The sequence below is a fragment of the Miscanthus floridulus genome, chromosome 1 (genome assembly GCF_019320115.1).
Source record: "Miscanthus floridulus cultivar M001 chromosome 1, ASM1932011v1, whole genome shotgun sequence".
Classification (NCBI taxonomy): domain Eukaryota; kingdom Viridiplantae; phylum Streptophyta; class Magnoliopsida; order Poales; family Poaceae; genus Miscanthus; species Miscanthus floridulus.
In genome coordinates, this window is record NC_089580.1 from 111,138,872 (window position 1) to 111,161,339 (window position 22,468).

General features: G+C 48.3%; 1 protein-coding gene, 1 long non-coding RNA gene and 1 pseudogene across 2 annotated transcripts; 1 reads left to right on the forward strand and 2 right to left on the reverse strand.

Moving 5' to 3' along the window:
* On the reverse strand, window positions 1-22,386 carry LOC136461462 (GDSL esterase/lipase At5g42170-like; annotated as a pseudogene).
* Window positions 2,377-7,974, reverse strand: LOC136538914 (uncharacterized). Its single transcript, XR_010779484.1, has 2 exons — window positions 7,898-7,974; window positions 2,377-2,727 (listed from the first exon to the last, which is right to left on the reverse strand). It is a non-coding gene; the product is annotated as an uncharacterized lncRNA (long non-coding RNA).
* On the forward strand, window positions 8,430-9,353 carry LOC136538904 (uncharacterized). Its single transcript, XM_066530836.1, has one exon. The coding sequence runs from the start codon at window positions 8,430-8,432 to the stop codon at window positions 9,351-9,353; it is 924 nt and encodes a 307-aa protein (XP_066386933.1).
* Window positions 22,387-22,468: the final 82 nt, after the last annotated feature.

Consider the following 22,468-nt stretch of genomic DNA (forward strand, 5'->3'; position numbering starts at 1 on the left):
TCACCTAGAAAACGCAGGAATGAAAACATCCACTGCTATCTTTTGTTTTCCATTCCTTCACGAAGTCCAAAACACTCATGCTCGTCACTAATACTAGTTGGTGCAGGCAAGAAGATAAAGGACAAAGCACTAATTGATTAACACTCTAAAGTAGGGTCCATGGTCTATGCAAACATCAGCACGCCATCCAACCTGTCGCTTGCTCGTGTACGATCGTGGATTATAAGCTAGAACAGTATTTTTCTCTCACACGAAACCAGCTAGCAGTAAATAATCCACGATCATTTACGACGAAACGAACATGCTGATCATGTTTACCATTAACCCCTAAATTCCTATGCTACTCAGAATCCTTTGTTCCAAACACCAAATCTTTTAAAATTCCTATGTTTTCCATTCCTCAGTTATGCACATACATTTCTTTCCTATTCCTGTGTTTCTTCTTGTTCCTCTGTTTTGTATTTCTCCGTTCCAAACAGGCCCTAGAATCCTATAACTCCATTCCATAGGAAACAAAACATGAGCTCTGACTTCATGGAATTTTTCTTGTGTTTCACCTGTGCTCCTGCCAAAGGACTTCTTTTCAGCTTTCCGTTGTTTTGAATTTTCATAGGAATAGAGATGCATGACACCTGGATTCCTGAGATTTTCCTATTCCTTTATACTTCCTATCCTGTGATCCAAAGGGGCCCTGTGGGCAATGGAGTCTACCCCATAGTAAAACTTTGTAATAATTTACTGTCACAAACATCTCACGATGTTGAGACCGGAATTTTTTTGTCTTTTGCTCGATGAAATAAACTTCCCTTTATCTAAAAAATGATGCCGCTGTTAAATTATTGCAGCCCCGGCGATCATTTCATCCACACGTACTTAATTATTGCAGCTAGGATACAAATGTGAGAAATATATATATGCACTACTATAGATAGGATTTATAGCAATACCTCCTTTTTTTTTAGGCGGCTCTATATTGAGCCACCCCTATAAATGGTTCCCAAACGAGACGCCCCTACAAATCCATTTGTAGAGGCAGTTGATAAGCCGTCTCTACAAATCTATTTATTGGGGCTGCTGGTGTTATCAACCGCCTCTACAAATGCCCCTATTTGTAGGTGCAACTGATGATTTGCGCGGTACTCCATTATATTCAGCCGCCCCTACAAATTATCAGCCACCCCTATAAATCTGATTTGTAGGGGCGGCTGACGAACCACCCTACAAATTGAGGATTTGTAGCCACGGTTTGGTAGGGGCGGCTGGGCAAACCGCCCCTACAAATGCCCTAGAGCCGCCTCTACAAACCCCGGCTGTAGTAGTGATGGTCTGTTTCCCTTGCCCGGCAAATCATTTGTGGTTCATAGATTAAAGATGGCATGAACTGCTTGTAATGGTTGAGAGAATGTTTGCATGTACAAGCAAATGGCCCCAATTCATCCACACAGGCCTTGACAGTGACGACAAAAAATATCAAATTATAAATTAATTAGCAGGCTAGTGAAGTACTCCCTCCGTTCCATTGAAAGTGTCGTTTTTGACTTTTAGACTTCTTATTTCATTGTTCATCTTATTCAAATTTTTTGTATAAATATTATTTATTTTGTTAAGATTTATTTTATCATTACATATACTTTAATAATGATATATTTATTTTATTATTTGTATAAACAATTTGAATAAGTTGAGTGGTCAAACAAGTGTAAAAGTCAAAAATGACATTTCAATGGGACGAAGGGAGTAGCAAAAAGGTTGTTGTTCTTGGTAGCAAAGGAATCTGATGTATCGGGCGACGAGTTCATCCATCATGATCTTGTAAGCCTTCTCTCGGAAGGGTGTGGTAGGCGTCCCAGAAGATGTAGTGCGCCGGGTCCGGGCACACTCGGCTCGCCAAGTTGCACAGCCACTACCGGAAACGCACCCTATCGGCGGCGTCCCGGCCACGGCGATCTGCCTCGCGCCGAGGCCAATCAGCGCCTGATGCGTTCATGTATCATGTATGTACGTACAAGGAAACACACATATCTCATTAATCAAACACACTGCTGTCACTAATATAAATTAAAGACATCTGGCAGATCATGGCAGTGTGTGCTAACTCATCAATCATCAATATATAAAGGCACGTACGTACGTGCCTGGATAATTGTGGAAGCCCTATCGGTCATGAATTCAGCGTAGTTGGGCTCGGTTATGCCATCAGCAAAAAGGTGAAGTTCTGGACGATGTCGTTGCTTCCTCAGCAGATGAGGTAGACTGCCCTGTCCGGGATGATCTGTGGCGATCTCGGCCGAGAGGAGTGGCTGCCGGCGAGCACGCGCGGCGGAGAGAACGGCGGTGTTGCCTCGAACAGCAGAGCACGGGAGAAGAGAAGATAGGTTCAAGGGTTTCGTAATTGTTCGCTGTCCTCCCAACCTCCCACACAGCGAGTATCTATAGTGCACGGTACATGGGCTTGGCCCAGACGCTCCCAGCGGCAACACTCGCCGAGACATTACTCAAAGCCTACTTAAGAATACTTCTAGAGGCTGTGACACTCCCCCTCCTTAAGCAACAGCGCGTCCTCGCGATGCAGCAGTCTTCGACACCTTCTTGGCACGTGCTGGCGGAGGCGATGGTTCCCAGCTTGCCCAATGAGCCGGACATGACTGACGTTGCACGTGCTCCATTGGTACCACATGATGTTCCACAAGCTTCAGACGGCGCTCCAGTACCTGATCAGCAGATAGACTGAAAAGTGGTCAGTAGAGCCAGTTCAGAATCATTAGACAGAGTGGCCTGAGGGGGTAACACCTTCTTTAGTTGAGACACATGAATGACTGGATGTATCTGACTGGTTGGTGGTAACTGTATCTTGTACGCTACTTGCCCAACCCTTTGAAGCACCAAGTAAGGGCCAAAATATTTATAGCTGAGCTTATGATTTGCTCAACGTTGCACGGATTGTTGAATGTGAGGCTGCAGCTTGACATATACCCAGTCACCCACTTCAAAAGATCTCTCCACTCTGTTTTTATTAGCCTGCATCTTCATACGGTGTTGTGCCCGCGACAGGTTCTGCTGAATATGCTGCAAGACAGACTGACGCTCCTCTAACCATTGATTCTGGTCAGTGACAGAACAAGCATCATCCATTGTGATACCAAAATGGCGGGGCTTATGACCATACAGAGCTTGGAACTATGGAAGGGAGATAACCCATGGGCAGAATGAAAGGTTGAATTATACCAAAACTCGGCCAATGAAATCCATTGAGCCCACTTACTTGGACAGGAATGTACCATGCACCGCAAATAAGTTTCCAGACATTGATTTAGGCGCTCGGTTTGCCCGTCGGTTTGAGGGTGGTAGGAAGAACTCATGTTGAGAGTTGTTTCAGTTAGCTTGAAAAGCTCTTGCCAAAATGCACTAGTAAAAATTCTATCTCTATCAGATATGATCACAGAGGGCATGCCATGAAGTTTGTATATGTGATTGAGAAAAGCTTGAGCAACAGTGGAAGCGGTGTATGGATGGGATAGGCATATGAAGTGGGCATATTTGGTGAGTTTATCAATGACTACCAAAATAGTATCATTGGATTTAGATTTGGGCAAGCCTTCTATGAAATCTAAGCTTATGGTGTGCCAAGCAGTAGGTGGTACAGGAAGAGGCTGTAAAAGACCAGGCAGCCGACAATGTTCAGATTTGGATTGAGCACATACCTCACACTTTGCTATGTGCTCCTGAACATCCTGCTTCATGTGTGGCCAAGCAAATAGAGATTTGACCTTCTGGTAGGTGGCAGTGATGCCACTGTGTCCACCGAGGCCACTGGAGTGTAGGGCCAATAGAACAGCCTTATGAGCTTCTTTGTGTTGTCCCAGCCAAATCCTTCCTTTATATTTTATAATTCCATCCACTAAGAAGAACCCTTTCTCATTGGACCCTGTGACTGCCAATTCAGTCAGTAACTCTTTGGTTGAAGCATCCTGCTGATACCCCTCTATGATGATTTCTAGCCATCTCGGTGTGCTAGTTGATACAGCCACAAGTTGCTGTTGGTCAGGCTGTCTGGACAGGGCATCAGCAGCCTTGTTCTCTAAGCCTTTCTTGTATGAGATTTTGTACTGCAGTCCCAACAGCTTGACAAAAGCCTTTTGTGGAATGCCTTCCGTCAACTTTTGATCTCCCAGGTGAATGAGATTATGATGATCAGTTAATATGGTGAATTCCATGTGCTGCAAGTAAGATTTCCATTTGGTGACAGCTAGAATGACAGCCATGCATTCCTTCTCGTACGTGGACATTACATGGGCTTTAGGTCCGAGATCTTTGCTGATATATGCAATAGGATGATTTCCTTGTGATAGAACAGCACCAATGCCAGTAGAAGATGCATCTGTTTCAATAGTGAAACCTTTTGAGAAATCAGGCAGAGCCAAAACCGGGGCCGAGGCCAATGCTTGCTTGAGTGTATCAAAACTGAGTTGAAGGTCAGAGTTCCAGTGAAAAATGGTGTGCTTCTTGAGTAGGTCAGTCAGTGGCCTGCTGATAGCACCATAGTTCCCGATGAACTTTCTGTAGTACCCAGATAATCCCAGAAAGCTTCTCAGTTCCTTAGCATCTTTAGGGTTAGCCAATTTGCAATGGCTTGAGTCTTGGTGGGGGTCAGTAGACACACCCTTGCCACTAATGATATGTCCCAAGTATTCTAAGGACTGTTGAGCAAAAGAGCACTTAGATTTCTTCAAATATAGCTTGTGGTGTTCCAGGATTGTGAAGACCTGTTGGAGATGTTCCAGATGACTGTCCAAGGTCTTGCTCTAGATTAAAATGTCATCCACAACGACTAAAACACATTGTCTGAGCAAGGGTTGGAAGATTCTATTCATTAACGCCTGGAAGGTTGCTGGAGCGTTGGTGAGGCCAAAGGGCATGACCCTGAATTCCCAATGACCATGATGTGTTTTAAAGGCTGTTTTATGCTCATCTTCCAATTTGAGTGGAATTTGATGGTAGCCCGACCTCATATCCAACTTAGTGAACCAGGCTGCTCCATGGAGTTCGTCCAGAAGCTCATCCACAATGGGAAGCGGGTACTTGTTCTTCACCGTGTGGTTGTTGAGTTGTTTGTAGTCCACACAAAAGCGCCAGGCCCCGTCCTTCTTGACAAGAATGACTTGGGATGCAAAGGGCTCTGACTTGGTCTAATAATGCCACTAGCCAACATCTCTTTGATCTGTCTTTCAATCTCCTCCTTCTGTGTGGGAGAATATCGATAGGGCTTGATGTTAACAGGTTTAACACCTGGAATCAGTGGAATCTGATGATCAAATTCCCTTGCTGGAGGTAGTGAATCTGGTTCCTTGAACAGAGCTGCCTTGCTGTCAATAAGTTGTTGCACTGCATGTGGGATAGAGTCCTACTGTTGCTCAGGAAGAACTGGACAAAGGTGGATCATCTGAGCCACACCTCCCTTACGCATCAGACCTTTCAGTTTCCACAGCTTGATTTTGGGGCAGTGAGATAGGGAGTCCTTACTACCCTTAAGTGCAATGCGTTTACCGGCATGTGTAAAGCGCAGTAGCTTCCTTTTCCAGGGGCTGTATTGCTCCAGCCAATCCATGCCTAACACCAAATCATAACAAGGAATGTTTAAAACCCTAGCAGTGTGACTAAATGTGTGACCTTGCGTCCACCAAGTGAAATCAGTGACCAGCTTGTCACTTGTGATTTTCTGTCCATTGGCAACTGTAACAGACACCGTTGTAGCAGGGGTAACTAGGCACTTGAGATTGGCTACTGTCTTCTGTGATGAAGGTGCAAGAGCTTCCAGAGTCAATCGTTCTGTTCGCTTGTTGGTCTTAGCCAGTCCAAATTAGCTAGTCAATAGTATTTTTCTCTCACAATAAACCAGCATCAACCAGCCCAAACTAATCCAGAAATCAACCAGCGAAAAGGCCGAATAAGAATGAGTATTTCTTGATTGTTGACCGGTCCAGTCCAGCCTCTTCCTCGTCGCGACAGGACCACGACGTTGACCCACCCCCATGGCCGCACCCACCCTGGCTGTCCACGCGACCCCATCGTGAGAGAGGGTCCGCCCGTCAGAAGGGCCTGGGTACGCGTCCCCCACCAGCCAGAGAGAGAAGGGCAAGCTCGTCCGCTGAGGATGGGATTCCTTCTGGGTTTTGCGGGATTGGTGAGGACGAAGTTGTCATTCAGTTCTCCGGCCAACTATGTGCCATCGACTCACATCCGCGCCCGAGGGTTCCTAGGGTTCAGTCCTGCGCCGCCACCACCACCAAATCCGGCCGATTGTTCTAGGTGAGGCGAGAGTTGGTTGACCAGAAGGATTTCACGGTGGCCGATTGCTTCCCAGTTCATCGATCTGATCGAATCCACAAGCCTCCGGTGCAAATCAGTTTCGCGGGAGATATCTGGAAGAAGGGGGAAGACAAGGGGACCTACGCAGAGGTGTTGAAGAGACCCATGGAGGAAGGAGGGAGATGGATTTGGCAGCCTGAGCGCCGCCCTCCGCCACCAAGGCCTCAGAGGAACGTACAACAGAATCCAGCGAGGTTTCCCCAATAGCAAAATCAACAGCCGGGTTGGCAGGTTCGGGGGCCATGGCAGCAGGGGCTTAACCAAGGTGCGCCACGCCCCCACCTCCCCCTACTCGGCAGCAGCCGCCTTAGCGGCAACAGGCGCCACCTAGGCCGCCACCGCCGGTGAGGCAACCTCCCCCGCCACCTAGGAGAGGTGGTCAGCAAGGGCAACCCCAAGGTACTGATACCTCTAAACCACCTCCGTTTGTCATCGATCGTCGGTACAGGAAGTTGACATGCTATAATTGCAGGGAGCCGGGGCACTTTGTGGTTAATTGTTCCAAGCCAAAAATCTGTTTCATATGTGGGATTGCTGGTCATCATATGAGTGCTTGCCCCGCTTGGAAGAGGGATCACCCTATTGCTGCATATGTGGGTAGTGCTAGCCTTGGATTAGGTTTTTATCACCTAGAAATACCGGATGTTGAATCAACTCAGTGGCTTAATCTCACAAATTGTGGAGTTGTCCGAATCAAGTCTGGTTCTATTACTTTGGCTGAATTGGAGGGTGAGTTGTCTGAGATTTTCTCTAAGGACTGGCCATGGCAGATTAGAGAGTTGGAGGCTGGCAATTTTTTAGTTCGTTTCCCACCCAACAAGAAAGTGTCTGACATCAAGAATTATGCATCATTCATCTTAAGGAAGGAAGGGGTACAAGTGGAGCTTCTAGAGTGGCTTGGTGATCTCAAACCCTATGGTGAGCTACAAGAGGTCTGGGTGCAGCAATGGCATTCCACCAAGATCATTGGAGGGTCTTTGCCCAAATTGTCTCTGGATTTGGTCTTATGACTGAAGTGGATTGGTCAGCTCTTTTCAAGTCTTTCTATGAAACATTAAGAGTTAAGGTGGCTTGCAAGGGTTTCTCCAAAATTCCACATCAAAGGCTATATGAGATTAGGGATGAAAACGGATCGGATACGAACGGATATCACCGATATTACATTTGTTTTCATATTTCTATCCGGATTCGGATTCGAATACGGATAGTGTCAACTATGTCGGATAGGATATGATTGGATATCGACATCATAAATATGCGATTTGAGTATTCGGATACGGATACGGTATCGGATGTTGGATATCCGGACTCGGATACGGACAGATCTCAACTCCTCTAAACGGATTCGGTTTCGAATACGGTCGGAAAATATCCATACCGTTTTCATCCCTATATGAGATGAACAAGAAACTCCATGTAGTTGTTTTTACTGTGGAAGCAGAACAGGAGAAGATAAAGACTAATCCGAGAAACGATGGAGGGGATGGAGGTGATGATGATCTAGGTGATGATGGGGAGGAAGATGACTTACTGGATGATGATCCACCGTCTAAAGAGCAGCCCCCTCACACCCAGGGTCCTTCTGCAGATACCCAAAAAACCCCGGTCAGCAAACCCAATAGCAGCTCGGGGTGTAAGACAGTTAGTATGGAGGAGATGAATATAGAACTTGTTGATCAAGATAGATATCTGAAGGAATGTATGGAAGGAAAACCTCTGCTGTCAGAGTTAGTAAGTAACAAATTGATGGGGGATGTGGCAGTTAGTAATTTATGTATTTCTGAATTGGCTCTTAATAGTCAAGTGAACAAGGGGGTTTCACCACACAGGAAGTTGCCTTCTGATGTGGGGGTCTCGGTAGAAGAAGCAGATAAGACAATGGTGGCTGGGAGCAGCCTTGAGGCTTCTTCTATGGATGGTGTGTATTCACTGGAGGCCAAGATTTATCCATCTTCATCAACCTTTCACTTGAGTGGCTTTCAGAAAGGTGCTTTTACTGAGAATTATAACATCAGCTATCATGGGATTCTTTTGCTGAGAAAGAGCAGGTGAGGGACTGGTCAATGCAGGATCTGACTGGTAAAAGTGTGGAACAGTGTCTGGATTTCAGTAGCGCACATCATTTGCATAGTATGGGGGAGATGACTGAGCAACTTCCAATTGGGGAGAACACATATCCAGTGGAGGTCACACCAGAATATGCTCAGATACGGGGATCTGATTGCCAGATAGTTGGAAAGAAGCTTTATGGTGCTCGTGAGGAAGAGTCCAGGCATTCAAGATGGGAGGAGTTTAGAAGGTTCGCTAGCAGGGATACAGCTACTGAGGAGTGTTCTACACTGCAGAAAAGGATGGAATTAGACGCTTCGGATGATGAGCAGGAAATGACCAATGAAGATGATATGATTACTCTAGAGGAATCTGGGCTCCTACCTAATATTGAAGCTGAGGTCAATGGAATTCAGGATGAGGCAGGAAAGAAAGCTCAAAAGAGGAAGACTGGTTGGGGTCCTATCTTGAGAATTCCAAGACCAAGAAGGGTTCCTGAGGATGGTAAAACTATCATCATGCAAAGGGCCCAAGAGCTGAAAGAAGTGAAAACTCTGGAGAAATGTAAAAATTATTCATCCTCTTTTGCTTTTGAAAGCAATAGTTCTTTGAATGATAAAGCTCTTAATGTTGGTATTGAGTTGGGTTCTGATAGTCAGAGTATTAATGAAACCATTGATGGTTTAAAACAGAATGAATTAGATAATTTGAGAAATTTCAAAGAAAATAATCCTGAGGTTAACCTCCCTGCAAATTTCACTATTGAGGTAGAGTCGGTGGAGTTTCCTCCTTTGGTGAATTCTGTTAGTTCTCCTATTGGGGACAGTAGGGAATGTGGTAGTCAATCATGGACGCAAGTTGTCTCTAAAGACAAGGGGGTAGATAATATGAATAAGGTTTCCAATGATAGGTGCATTCTGGAATGTGAGAGGCCTTAATAAGGAAGGCCGACTTCAGTGCATAACTGATTTTGTACATGATAATAAACTTGATTTCGTTGGGTTTCAGGAAACTAAAAAAGAAAATTTTCAGGAGTCTTTCCTTAATTATGTCCATAAGGACTTCTGTTGGCAGGCGTTACCAGCTGTGGGTACTGCCGGTGGAATTTTAGTCGGGATCAATAGTATTAAATTTGAAGTACTATCCTGGCAAGTAGGCTCTTACAGCGTAGCAGCTATGGTTAAGAATGGAAGTGACAAACTTGTGTGGAGATTGATTGTGGTGTATGGATCACCTTATGAAGAGGGAAAAGCTGATTTTTTACAAGAGCTAGGAAATCTCCTGGATAACTGGGAGGGTCCTACTGTTATTGGGGGGGATTTTAACATAGTGTCTAATATGAAGGAGAAAAGTAATGGGAATATTAATCATAAATGGGTTGATCTCTTTAAAGAGATGGTTAATATGTGTAGTTTAGTGGAGCTTAAGAATTCTGCCAAGGCATACACCTGGACCAATAATCAGGATATACCTATTATGGCTGCGTTAGACAAGATTTTGTGCACTGCCTCCTTTGAGCAAAAGTTTCCTCTAGCTTTTGTCTCGGTTAAAGCTAGAGCTCTAGTGACCATGTCCCACTAATCTTGAACTGTGGGATTAAGGAGAGGAAAAAGCCTAGTCTATTTAGGTTTGAAAAATGGTGACTGGAACAAGCTGACTTTAAAGAATTGGTGAATAAAACTTGGGCTACCCTTGTGCGTTTAGTGATGCTCTGGATATATGGCAGGTTAAAATCAGGTTACTAAGAAAGAAGGTTAAGGGTTGGGCTATTAACGTGAATGCTAGCCTCAAGAAACTTAAAAAAGAGCTCCTTGAGGAGTTCCAAAAGCTAGATAGTCAATCTGAGATGAGAGATCTAAATTCTAATGAGAGGGATAGGTTGGAAGAGATTAACAAAGACTTGGAAGCCATCTGAAGGATGGAAGAGATTAAAGCGCGCCAGAGATCTAGGGATAGGCAGGTTAAAGAAGGGGATAGTGTGGGGGTATGGCCCCCAAGACATGGGCCGCACCATCGGAGGTGGCCCGGCCCATAAGATCAAGGCGTGCACGGCGCTACTCGGCGTGCACCGCAAGACATTGTATAGTACCAAATATGATACTTTACTTGTAACCCTGCCCCTCTAGAGTATATAAGGAGAGGCAGGGGTCCTCTACTCGACATCATGTATTCAATACAATACACCAAAGACACAGAACGTAGGGTATTACGTCGATCAGACGGCCCGAACCTGTCTAAATCGTTGTCTCTGCGCCTTGTGTCACCATCCGGTTCCTGATCACGCGCACCCCCACCGACAAATCTACCATCGCGGGATACCCCTCGGTGGACTGCCGAGCATATTCTATCGACAGTTGGCGCGCCAGGTAGGGGTGTGCGCTTGATCCATGGCGAGCCAGATGGATCTCAAATCAACAACGCGTTCTCGTTGTCAATCTCGTGGAGATCCATCCCGGTTCACGACGACGATTTATCGCTGCTACACCAGCCCTTGCGACAGCAGATCCGATCTCGGAACCACCTTCGAGGTCGTCTTCACCAACAACTCGCCGCCGCTGCTCTCGTCAGTCCTTGTCGACGACTCGCCGTCACCGCTCTCGCCGGCCCTCGTTGATGACTTGCCATGGCTCTCGTCGGCTCTCGTTGATATCCCTTGTCGACGACTAGCCGCCGCTGCTCTGGTTGGCCCTCGTCGACGACTCGCCGCCGATGCTCTCGTCAGTCCTCATCGACGACTCGCCGTTGCTACTCTCGTCAGCCCTCGTCGACGACTCGCCGCCGCTGCCCTTGGCGGCCTTCGCCGACAACCTTCGCCGACATCTTTCGCCGTCGACTTGTCGTCACCGCTCGGCAGCCTTCGCCGACATCTTTCGCTGACGTCCCTCGCCGTGGACTCGTCGTCACCGCTCGACGACCTTCGCCGACGTCTTTCGCCGACGTCCCTCGCCGTCGACTCGTCACCGCTCGGCGGCCTTTGCCGACGGCCCTCGCCGACATCCTTTGTTGCTACCGAGCTGCAAGCGAGCTGCCTACGTCGCCGACCAGATAACGCCATACGCCGCTGACCAGACATTCTATCTAAAGCTAAGTCACGTTTTAATATTCTTCTAAATATTCTCCAATCTCCATATATTGTCATAATATTTCTTCGAACTGTTTTCTCCATGTTTGCTCTCCAAACGATTTTTCGAACCCCCGAACAGTCGCGTTGATGCTCTGACTCCTCTAGAGACGGCCCTGTCTCCGGCTTCTCCCTACACATGCTACGGGCTCCGCGCTCTGCGTTATGGGTGGTCGGCAGTGGCTCCTTGGTCACGCCTGTTCCTCCTACACGTGCACGGGCTCCGCGCTCGACGTTATGGACTATGGGCTAGCTAGGGCTGGAGACTCAGCTACACACTAACTGTTCGGGCGGTTTATATTAAACATAAATTTATTTTCATGCCAACTGATCGCCGAACTGCATACGCTGTTATTATCACCATTGCTGATTTTTCTCCGGAGTTTATTTATTTGTGCATCATGTACTACCCGTTCTACATGTTTGTATTGCAGGATCATCATCCAGGTGATCGGACCACCTGATGCTCGGACTTCTCCACCGATCAACTGGTCGGACCGCTTGGTTCATGGACTCCGTCACTGACCAGTTGATCGGACTGTTCGCCGCTCGTGCTTCATCGCTAGCTACGCCGGTTACTCCTCGGCCCTCGGATTCTTCGTGCTCAAGGACTAAGTGGGCACACTTCACCGCACGGACGTCGACAGCTACGTCGGTGCTCGGACCTCGCCGCCTACGCCAAGGATTCCTCGGTGCTCGGACATCGCCGCCTACGCCGGGGACTCCTCGGTGCTCGGACCTCGCCGCCTACGCCGGGGACTCCTCACTCCTCGGTGCTCAAACATCGCCAACGACGCCGGGGACTCCTCGCTTCTCGGTGCTCGGTCATCGCCAGCGACGCCGGGGACTCCTCGCTCCTCGGTGCTCGGAAATCGCCAGCGATGCCCGGGACTTCTCGCTCCTCGGTGCTCGGTCATCGCCAGCGACGCCGGGGACTCCTCACTCCTCGGTGCTCGGTCATCGCCAGCAACGCCGAGGACTCCCCGCTCCTCGGTGCTCGGTCATCGCCGCCTACGCCGGGGACTCCTCGCTCCTCGGTGCTCGGTCATCGCTGCCGACGCCGGGGACTCCTCGCTCCTTGGTGCTCGATCATCGCCAGCGACGTCGGGGACTCCTCGGTGCTCGATCATCGCCAGCGACGCCGGGGACTCCTCGCTCCTCGGTGCTCGGTCATCGCCGGCGACGTTGGGGACTCCTCGCTCCTCAGTGCTCGGTCATCGCCAGCAACGCCGGGGACTCCTCGCTCCTCGGTGCTCGGTCATCGCCGGCGATGCCGGGGACTCCTCGCTCCTCAGTGCTCGGTCATCGCCGCCTACGCCGGGGACTCCTCGCTCCTCAGTGCTCGGTCATCGCTGCCGACGTCGGGGACTCCTCGCTCCTCGGTGCTCGGTCATCGCCAGCGACGCCGGGGACTCCTCGCTCCTCGATGCTCGATCATCACCAGCGACGCCGGGAACTCCTCGCTCCTTGGTGCTCGGTCATCGCCGGCAACACCGGGGACTCCTCGCTCCTCCGTGCTCGGTCATCGCCCGCGACGCCAGGGACTCCTCGCTCCTCGGTGCTCGGTCATCGCCAGCGACGCCGAGGACTCCTCGATGCTCGGTCATCGCCAGCGACGTCGGAGACTCCTCGCTCCTCGGTGCTCGGTCATCGCCGCCTATGTTGGGGACTCCTCGCTCCTCGGTGCTCGGTCATCGCTGCCGACACCGGGGACTCCTCGCTCCTCAGTGCTCGGTCATCGCCAGCGATGCCGGGGAATCCTCGCTCCTCGGTGCTCGATCATCGCCAGCGACGCCGGGGACTCCTCGCTCCTCGGTGCTCGGTCATCGCCGGCGACGCCGGGGACTCCTCGCTCCTCGGTGCTCGGTCATCGCCAGCGACGCCGGGGACTTCTCGCTCCTCGGTGCTCGATCATCGCCAGCGACGCTGGGGACTCCTCACTCCTCGGTGCTCGGTCATCGCCGACGACACCGGGGACTCCTCGCTCCTCGGTGCTCGGACATCGCCAGCGACGTCGTGGACTCCTCGCTCCTCGGTGCTCGGTCATCGCCAGCGACGCGTGGGGACTCCCTTGCTGCTCGGATATTGCTACGTCTCATCGTTGTGCTACCAAGCTGCTCCATGCTGTTTAGATCAGGGTGCTGATCTTGGGCAGCACGTCTGGGGTCTTGATACGTGCATGTCAGACGACGTCGGCAAGCTTTCAGACTTCTTTGACCCTGCTACAAGATTCATTTTTTATCTTCCAGCAGGCTCGGGGACTAAGTGGGCACACTTCACCTTGCGGTGAATGTGCTTGTTCTCATCTCGAGGCTACGCCCGGGGACTGGCTGTCTGCTCGGCTGGTCTTCTACTTTATGACCCTGGCACCACGTGACTGCGTCACCTACTGTCAGGCTCGGGGATTAACTGTAGGGGTATGGCCCCCAAGACATGGGCCGCACCATCGGAGGTGGCCCGGTCCATAAGATCAAGGCGTGCACGGCGCTGCTCGGCGTGCACAGCAAGACATTGTATAGTACCAAATAGGATACTTTACTTGTAACCCTGCCCCTCTAGAGTATATAAGGAGAGGCAGGGGTCCTCTACTCGACATCATGTATTCAATACAATACACCAAAGACACAGGACGTAGGGTATTATGTCGATCAGACGGCCCGAACCTGTCTAAATCGTTGTCTCTGCGCCTTGTGTCACCATCCGGTTCCTGATCACGCGCACCCCCACCGATAAATCTACCATCGCGGGATACCCCTCGGTGGACTGCCGAGCATATTCTATCGACAGATAGGAATACTGCTTATTTCATGGCAGTAGCCAATCAAAGAAATAGGAAAAAAGGATTGATGGTCTTGAAGGCCCTGATGGTTGGATTGATGATAACCATGGTATGCTGGAACATGCTGTAAACTTTTATAAAAATCTTTTTGGAGAAGAACCAAGCAATGGAGTTAGGTTGAAAGATGATTTCTGGGATGAGGATGATTTAGTGACTGTTGATGAAAATGAGGCTTTGCAGGCCCCATTTACTGAAGATGAAGTTAGGAATGCAGTTTTTAGCTCATATGCAGAGGGTGCTCCTGGTCCTGACGGTTTACCTTTCCTTTTCTATAAAACTTTCTGGGACACGATTAAGGGTGATTTCATGAACTTAGTTAGCTTGTTTGAGAAAGGAGATTTAAATCTCGACAGACTCAACATTGCTATGATAACTCTCATCCCTAAATAACCTGATGCTAGAACTTTGAAAAAATTCAGGCCTATTAGCCTCTTAAATTGCAGTTTAAAACGCAGAGCATCAATGCCGCATAAGCTGATGTGGTACAATCAGGTGGAATCGTCATCAGAGTTGGCACCATTGGGTGTTCGGCTTACGGGTTCCAGCGCTGCAACGAGTTTACGGGAGTCTGATGTGTTCTCAGGGCGTCTGGAGCAGGATGTAGTTGCCAATGTGGCGTTAAACAATGCGGTGTTGTCACCGTCAGACTAAGAACTGTTTTGTAAGGCGGGCGCGCCTAAAACGCTGAACTTGGATGCTTGTTTGCTTTTAATACAAAAGCAGGGGAAACCTCCTTTACTAAAAAAACACCTTCAGCAGCACAACTGGAAAGCTGGAAAACCTACTCATCTTCTTCATCACTATAGTCAGTCTTACTGTCTTCACCACTGCTTTCATGTTGCATAGCATGCAGCACCTCTTTCAACACATGGAGTGCTGTCTTGTCAGGACAGCGATGTTGTTTGCTCCACTTCTCACCACACTTCATACACAGGCCCTGCGCTCGACGCTGAGCACGAAGAGCAGACAACTTGTCATCCCACCGGGGCTTGTTGTCCTCAGTTGCTTGAGGTATGGGTCCCATAATACCAGGTTGGTATGGAGGTGGAAGGCGACCTTGAGCTCTGTGAAAATCCTGAGCATTCTTCTTGAAATATGGCTTGTGCTGATTTTCCAGCGCGGAAGCCTGCATGAGAGCCAAAGACAAGGCGACATCAACTGTTTGAGGCTTGTGCAAAACTATAGCAGCTTGTATCTCAGGAATCAGTCCCTAGAGGAACTTGGTCACAAAGAAAACATCAACCAAGGATTTGTTGTGAACTAAGACCTTATGCATAGCACTTTCAAACCTATCATAATACTCTTGAACATCAGCGGTTTGCTTAATTTGCAAAAGGTCATTCATGGAGCTGTGGTATAAATCTCTACCAAACTTAGACTCAACAGCAATGCAGAGTTCAGCCCAACTAAAAATGTCTGAATCAGAATGTTGTGCTTCATATGTTTGCAACCAAAGTGCAGCACTACCATGAAAGTGGATAGTGGCAAATTAAGACCACAAATGCATAGGAATGTGATACATGTTAAAGTTCTTTTCACACTTTTCCTTCCAGACTTTAGGATGAGACCCATCAAACTTAGGAAAAAAAGCCTTAGGTAACCTAACTTCCCTCTGGTAATGATAAGGCACATGTGTGTGATAGTACTGTGAGGAATCACCCATGTCAATGAGATGAGGTGGGGATCCAGAATACTGACCATTGGCCAGGGGCTGCTGGAGGACTAAAGCCCCCTTGTCAGTCCATTGTGTAATCGATGTGATGCCGTGGCCCTTGGCCCACCCCTCTTCCTCGCACGACCGGGCCGGAGGCGGAGCAGAGTGGGGTTGTGCTTCCAACGCCTCAATGCGCGATGTGAGATTCTTGACGTCCTTGCTGAGCTCGGTGGAGAAGTGGTCGACCTTGGGACGCCATCGATTGAAGGTCTCCATGAGCAGTAGCATAGACTTCATCTGCGCAGCGAGCGCATCCAGCTTCTCCTCAGCAGTCGCCATGCGGGTTGTTAGGGTTGGTTGTTTGGGCTTGCGCGCCAGCGGATGGTGGTGGGGTTAGCGGCGGCGGCGGCGGTGGTGGTGGAGGTAAACTCGTCGGACCAACCGGAGTTGTCGCCGGAATCGAACGAATCGAGCAGAACGCGTCGATACTCCGATCCGCAATTTCTCACCGGGATTTTACGGATCCAGATGGAGGGGGAAGGAAGGATAACGACTCTGATACCAGACGTGGCGATCTCGGCCGAGAGGAGTGGCTGCCGGCGAGCACGCGCGGTGGAGAGAACGGCGGCACTGCATCGAGCAGCAGAGCACGGGAGAAAGAAGAGATAGGTTCTAAGGATTTCGTAATTGTTCGCTGTCCTCCCAACCTCCCACACAGCGAGTATCAATAGTGCACGGTACATTGGCTTGGCCCAGACGCTCCCAGCTAAAGATGGCAACGGCCCCCGATACCTGATACTCGACGGGTATTTGATCCATTAGAGAACGGGGATGGGATCATATCTTTACCCGCGGGCATCTAAATGGGAAAGAATCCATACCCGACGGGTATAGCAGGTACGGGAACGTTCCCTGTTTACCCGTCCCCGTTACCCGTTGGAGAACCCGACTATTCGAGCTGTCATGCGAGTATTAGGCCAAAAGAAACTCAATATAGGTATTTTGGTTCAAATCTGAACAGTCATATATATAGTTTGTATGTTCTAGGAACCCTCGTTCAATTTTTTCTCACCATCTCCGCCAGCAGCACAAGCACGCCTATCTCACGAGCGCTCGTGCCCCTCGCTTCCTCAGTTCGGTCTCTCTGCCACATTTGCTCGTCCTCCTCGCAACCTCGCTCCTTCTCCTCGCCATCTCCGAGACTCCGACACTTATACCCGGGTCAAGAAGAAACATCTCCGATTGCAAAGCTGCGACCCCAAGTGTCCTTGTTTATCGGGTATGTAGTACCCGTCGGGTATCTGTTACCCGACCGATACCCGACGGGTATGGGGATGGGCAAGAATCTATACCCGAGACAGTTAATAGGGATGGGGACGGGATGAATTCTCCGTAGCGGGGAAGAGAACGTTCCGACGATAACCGACGGGTATATCCCCGTTGCCATCCTTACTCCCAGCGGCAACACTAGCCGACTTACAGGTCCATCATGACATTACTCAAAGCCTACTTAAGAATACTACTGGAGGCTGTGACATGATCCCAACTTTTGCCTTGTACGTACTCTCTGAACAGAAGAACAACATAATTACAAGAAAGAAACATATATATGGTAGATTCTACTTGGAGCCTTGGATAATCTTCTCATCGAAGTGCGGCATGTTGCATTGTCGTAGCCGCTCCCCGCAGACGCAAAGCTGACACCGGTCTTGTGGTTCTCCATGGTGAGGTTCTTGTCCAGGTACGGCGGCAGCATCTCCTTCAATCCAAGAGCAGACGCTGCACATATATTTATCTTTATATGTTCGCTCAAATTACTCTAGATAACCGTAGTTGTCCGGATTTGGATGCAGACATGCAGATCCAAGTTACTCCTTCTGTCCCTTTATCAGAGTCGTTTTAGTTCTAACAAGGTACGGCAGAGATTAAATGAATGTGGACTAAGAAATGGTCTAGGTACACGGCACAAGCTGTGAACGTGGACAGAGGTACCGGCTACCACAGCGACAGTCAATGCGGGACAGAGGGACTATATACAAGGAAATCTATGTTGGGCCTTGTTTAGTTCCTTCCAAACTCTCAACTTTGGCACTACGCAAAAAGAAGATTTCCCGTCATATTAAATTTACGGTACATGCATGGAATACTAAAATTAGACGAAATTAAAAACTAATTGCACAGTTTGGTTGTACTTTGCGAGACGAACATTTTGAGCCTAATTAGTCAACGGTTGAACAATCATTACAAAATGCAAACGAAATACATTTTGCCAACTTTGCACATCTAAAATTTGGCAACTAAACAAGCCTTGATCTTGCCATCCGAGAACCTGCCGTTGGCCTTATGGCCTGGGAAGTCCCTGCCGTACTGTGGGAAATTTGACCGGATGAGGGTCCGGATGTAGGTGCTGTTTGGTTGCATCATGTAAACGTAAACGCAAAGAGTAATGAAAGACACAAAGAGTAATGAAAGACACCGCAAATGGAAACAAATTAAGCGAATACTGATTTTGTTTGGTTCCCATTCCTAAAGGAATCGGAATAAACGGCCACAGAGACTGAACTCGTGCATCCGAAATCTCGCCGACGCCGGCCTCCCTCATCCGGCCCCTCACTCTCGACCCGTGCACCGCCGCGGCCGAAGTCTCTGCCACACGCCACGGTGGCCACGACCACGAGCACGTACGTGCCGATGTCCCACGGGTTCGCACCGCACGACCTCGCACGCGTCGTGCGCGCCCAACTCGACGTTGTCGTGCAGCCGGTGCGGCGCCCGGAGAGCAGCGCGCCCCAGACGGCCACGTCCGGCGCGAGCGTGGGCATCCCGAGGCATTCATACTGCTCGATTCGCGACCAGTTGCAACTGCAGGATGAGGCAGTGGGGATGGGTGGCGCCGGCGCTGAGCACGAACTGGACGAAGATTATCGAGGGGGGACGCGGAGCAGACAAGCGGGGAGATGGAAATGGAACAGACGAGACGAACCGAACAGATTACGCCCCGGGTTTCGACGGTATCAAGTTTCTATTAGCCCGTATCGCTTTACGGCGTGATCTGTTTACAGTGGGGAGAAAACAAACAAAATCTACTGTTTTTAGTTGCCGCTGTAATTAGATACCGTTACAAAACATCCAACCAAACAGCATCGTAGTTGTTGTTGCCCGTATCCACCACGGAGTCACCGAATGCAAAAAGCGCAGGCACCTTGGGCCCGCCGGCTGCAACAACCGGAGGAGGAGGTGGGAGAGAGGAGCACCCAACCGTGGAGGAGGAAGAGGAGTAGAAGTAGGAGGAGAAAGAGTAGGAGGTGAAGCTGCTACGACGGTGGCTCCGACTAGAAAAATGAGCAAGCCAGCGGACGCCATCTTTTAGTTTGTTGGGTTTTCGGTGGCCGCCGTTATATAGAATGACGACACACTAGGGAACTGCTGAAAAATGAGCGAGAGGTGTGTGACTCTGATTCCTGCAGGCACACTATTTAATTATTACTACGAATATATAGGACTGGTCTCACCACTCACTCATCTCAAGTGACTAGTCTAAGCGGCAGTTGGGAGCATGCATGCGACGTCGATCAGAAAACCAGGATCCATGTCATCGACAGGCTTACATTTGTGTAACGATGCGAAGCAACCGGCACTTGTTTTTTTTTGTTGCAAATATACTTCATGTTGCATTCTGTTGTGCATTTATTCGTGAGTTTTCCTTTATTAGCGTTTGTATAACTGTATTCACACGATTATAGAGGGCATATACATGTTTACTCGCAATCGGATATACGCTCGGAAAGTAAAGGAGATGAGGGTACTGAAAGTGCATTTGCCCCGATGGGTTTTGGTGAATTAATGACATCCAAATTATGGACTAATGTGTTTATTGAGTTATAATTAATGCAACTATTAGTCCCTTCAAAGAATTAAACGATGATTTCAATGAAGTGGCACCCCTCAATTCGATGATTGAAAAGTTCCGGACTTATGGCGTACACTCTAGTTTTCTTTGTCATTTAATAATTTTTGAAATTTAACAACACTGAACTTTTTTTTGAAAATAACAAATTTGGTATGGAACCAAAGCATATCCTCATAATATCATAAACAAGTTTACATCAAGAAAAATGAGAATGATTTTATCGTTTCCTTCAGTTGATGTTCATTTGATAGCAGAGCGGGTCTCATTCAAGGATTATAAGAAGCAATAGGAGCGCTTGAGAGGATTAGGCTACAAAGGTCTATTACACTAGATTCTTGTATATTTAGCAGGTCCTAGAGGGTCAAGTATGGTTGTGAGAGAGTAATAATCACTTGCATCTTGTTAGACTTATGCTTACAGAAATTGTGGACTTGCGGTTGGCTTCAGCAAATCCTAATATCTTGTCTGTGGTTGCTTTAACATCCTCATCTAGGGTTTTCTACTACATTTGTCGACGTCATTCTTGATACAGTGCAAGATTGTGGCATACTCACAATATCCTTTGAAAGATCTAAGGGCTGCTTCACATAAGTAGGGGTACAAGATTCTTACAAGTGGTACCAAAACCAAGGTCGGATTGATTTGATTTTGTGTTTAGGAGGGCTAAGAAGCACAAACTTAAGACAAGATCAGGGATGTGGAATCAAGTAGATAAATTTAATGGCAAAGGAGATGGAGCAGAAGGCTATTAGTATAGTTCGACTATGTCTCTCTGTTGAGGTAAAAGACATGCTAATCTAGTAGAATTAACCGACGAAATTATGGAAGAACTTAAAGGAGTTGTATATGGCAAAGGCATTGACAAATCATTGCATACTAAAGTGTCAACTATTCAGGTAATGCATGGAGAAAGGTACATGATTCATCGACCATCTAAATGTCTTCAACAAGATTGTCATGCAACTGGTTAGTGTGGATGAGAAAATTGAGGAGAACGATAAGGTTGTCATTCTGGTGTCATCCTTACCACCATCATGAGAGTAGTAAGTGATGAATATTCTCATCGGAAAAACTACTCTCAACTTCAATGAAATAGTTGCATACCTATTAGAGGTGGAGTCCTTAAACAAGCCACAAGAATCTTCATTTTTGAGTGATCAAGCTTAGACTATTTCAGCTAGAGTGGGAAAAGTAATAATCATGGGAAGAAGAAAGGCAAGAGCAAGGGACAACTTACATGCTACCTATGTGACAAGGAGGGTCACTTAATAAAGATTGTCCAAGTTTGAAGACTATGAGAGGAGCATGCTCAAGTGAGGACGAAAATGATGTACTTAACGTCGGTCAACTAGGTAATACTCATGAGTGAATACTAGATTCAAGGAGTTTCTTCCATATATGTTTGGTGGCGAATGGAACTATTCACTTAGCGGATTACAAGGAGTATGCAGTCACTGAAGTGGGAACAGTCACATTGGAGATGCATAATGGAACACATTGCACACTGATGGGAGTTTGGTATATCCTGGGCTTAAAAAAGAATTTAATATCTGTGAGGTGGCTAGAACTCCAAGGTTGTGGCTTATCAGTTCAAGGTGGAGTCATGCAACTTACATGGAAATGAGAGATAATTATGAAAAAAATATTTGGATTAATGTAGGATACCGAGTGATAACAAATCTTAAGCGTGGTGCAACATGGGGAGAAGGAGTCATCTCATCAAAACCATGCATTCAAATCTCAATCTTGGTCAAGTGTGAGGCTACAAAGACGGTTCCAAAAGCTAATAGTCATAGAGGCGAAACTACAAGCTGTTGGAAGAAGTGCGACCTTGTTGTACTAGCGAGCATGTGTAGCTCGGAGGTGGTACAAACCTATGGCATGGAGGGCCATAGGAGAAGGTGGTGTGGTTAACCAAACTACAGAACGAAGGAGCTCTCATTGACACTCACATCATGGTGATGTGGATGAGCCCCTGTGGTAGGGGCAACGTCAAGGTGGGAGTATAAATAAAAGGGTTATTTAGATCCGTGCCATTGCAATTTTGCAAGTTTAGAGAAATACCATTATAATTCGTCTATTTAGAACCATGCCATTACAATTCGTCTGTTGTCTCAACCATGTCATATTCTATGTATCCAACAACATTGGGCCCACATACAGGCTACGGTAATTTTGTATGGGCCAAAATGCCTCCAAGACACTGCTTGCCGGGCCTGCATGTCATCTTCTCTAATCCCTCTCTCCCTCCCCACACATCGGCCACCAGTACACCTCTTCACCGTCAGCACCACCACCGACGCGCTCGTGCCTGGAGTGGGCCCGCGGCCCTCACCCTCGTCGTTCGCTCCTCCAACTAGGAACCGCTGCTCGCCGTGGCCGGCATCTAGCGGCGCGGACGACCATGGAGCTACGAGCACAGAACCAGGGTGTAGCAGGGACGGCATCGTGACCGGATCTGCGGCACCGGAGATTAGTGACGCGGCGAGGGAGACCACGTCAGCGACAAGATCTAGCACAGCGACGGCG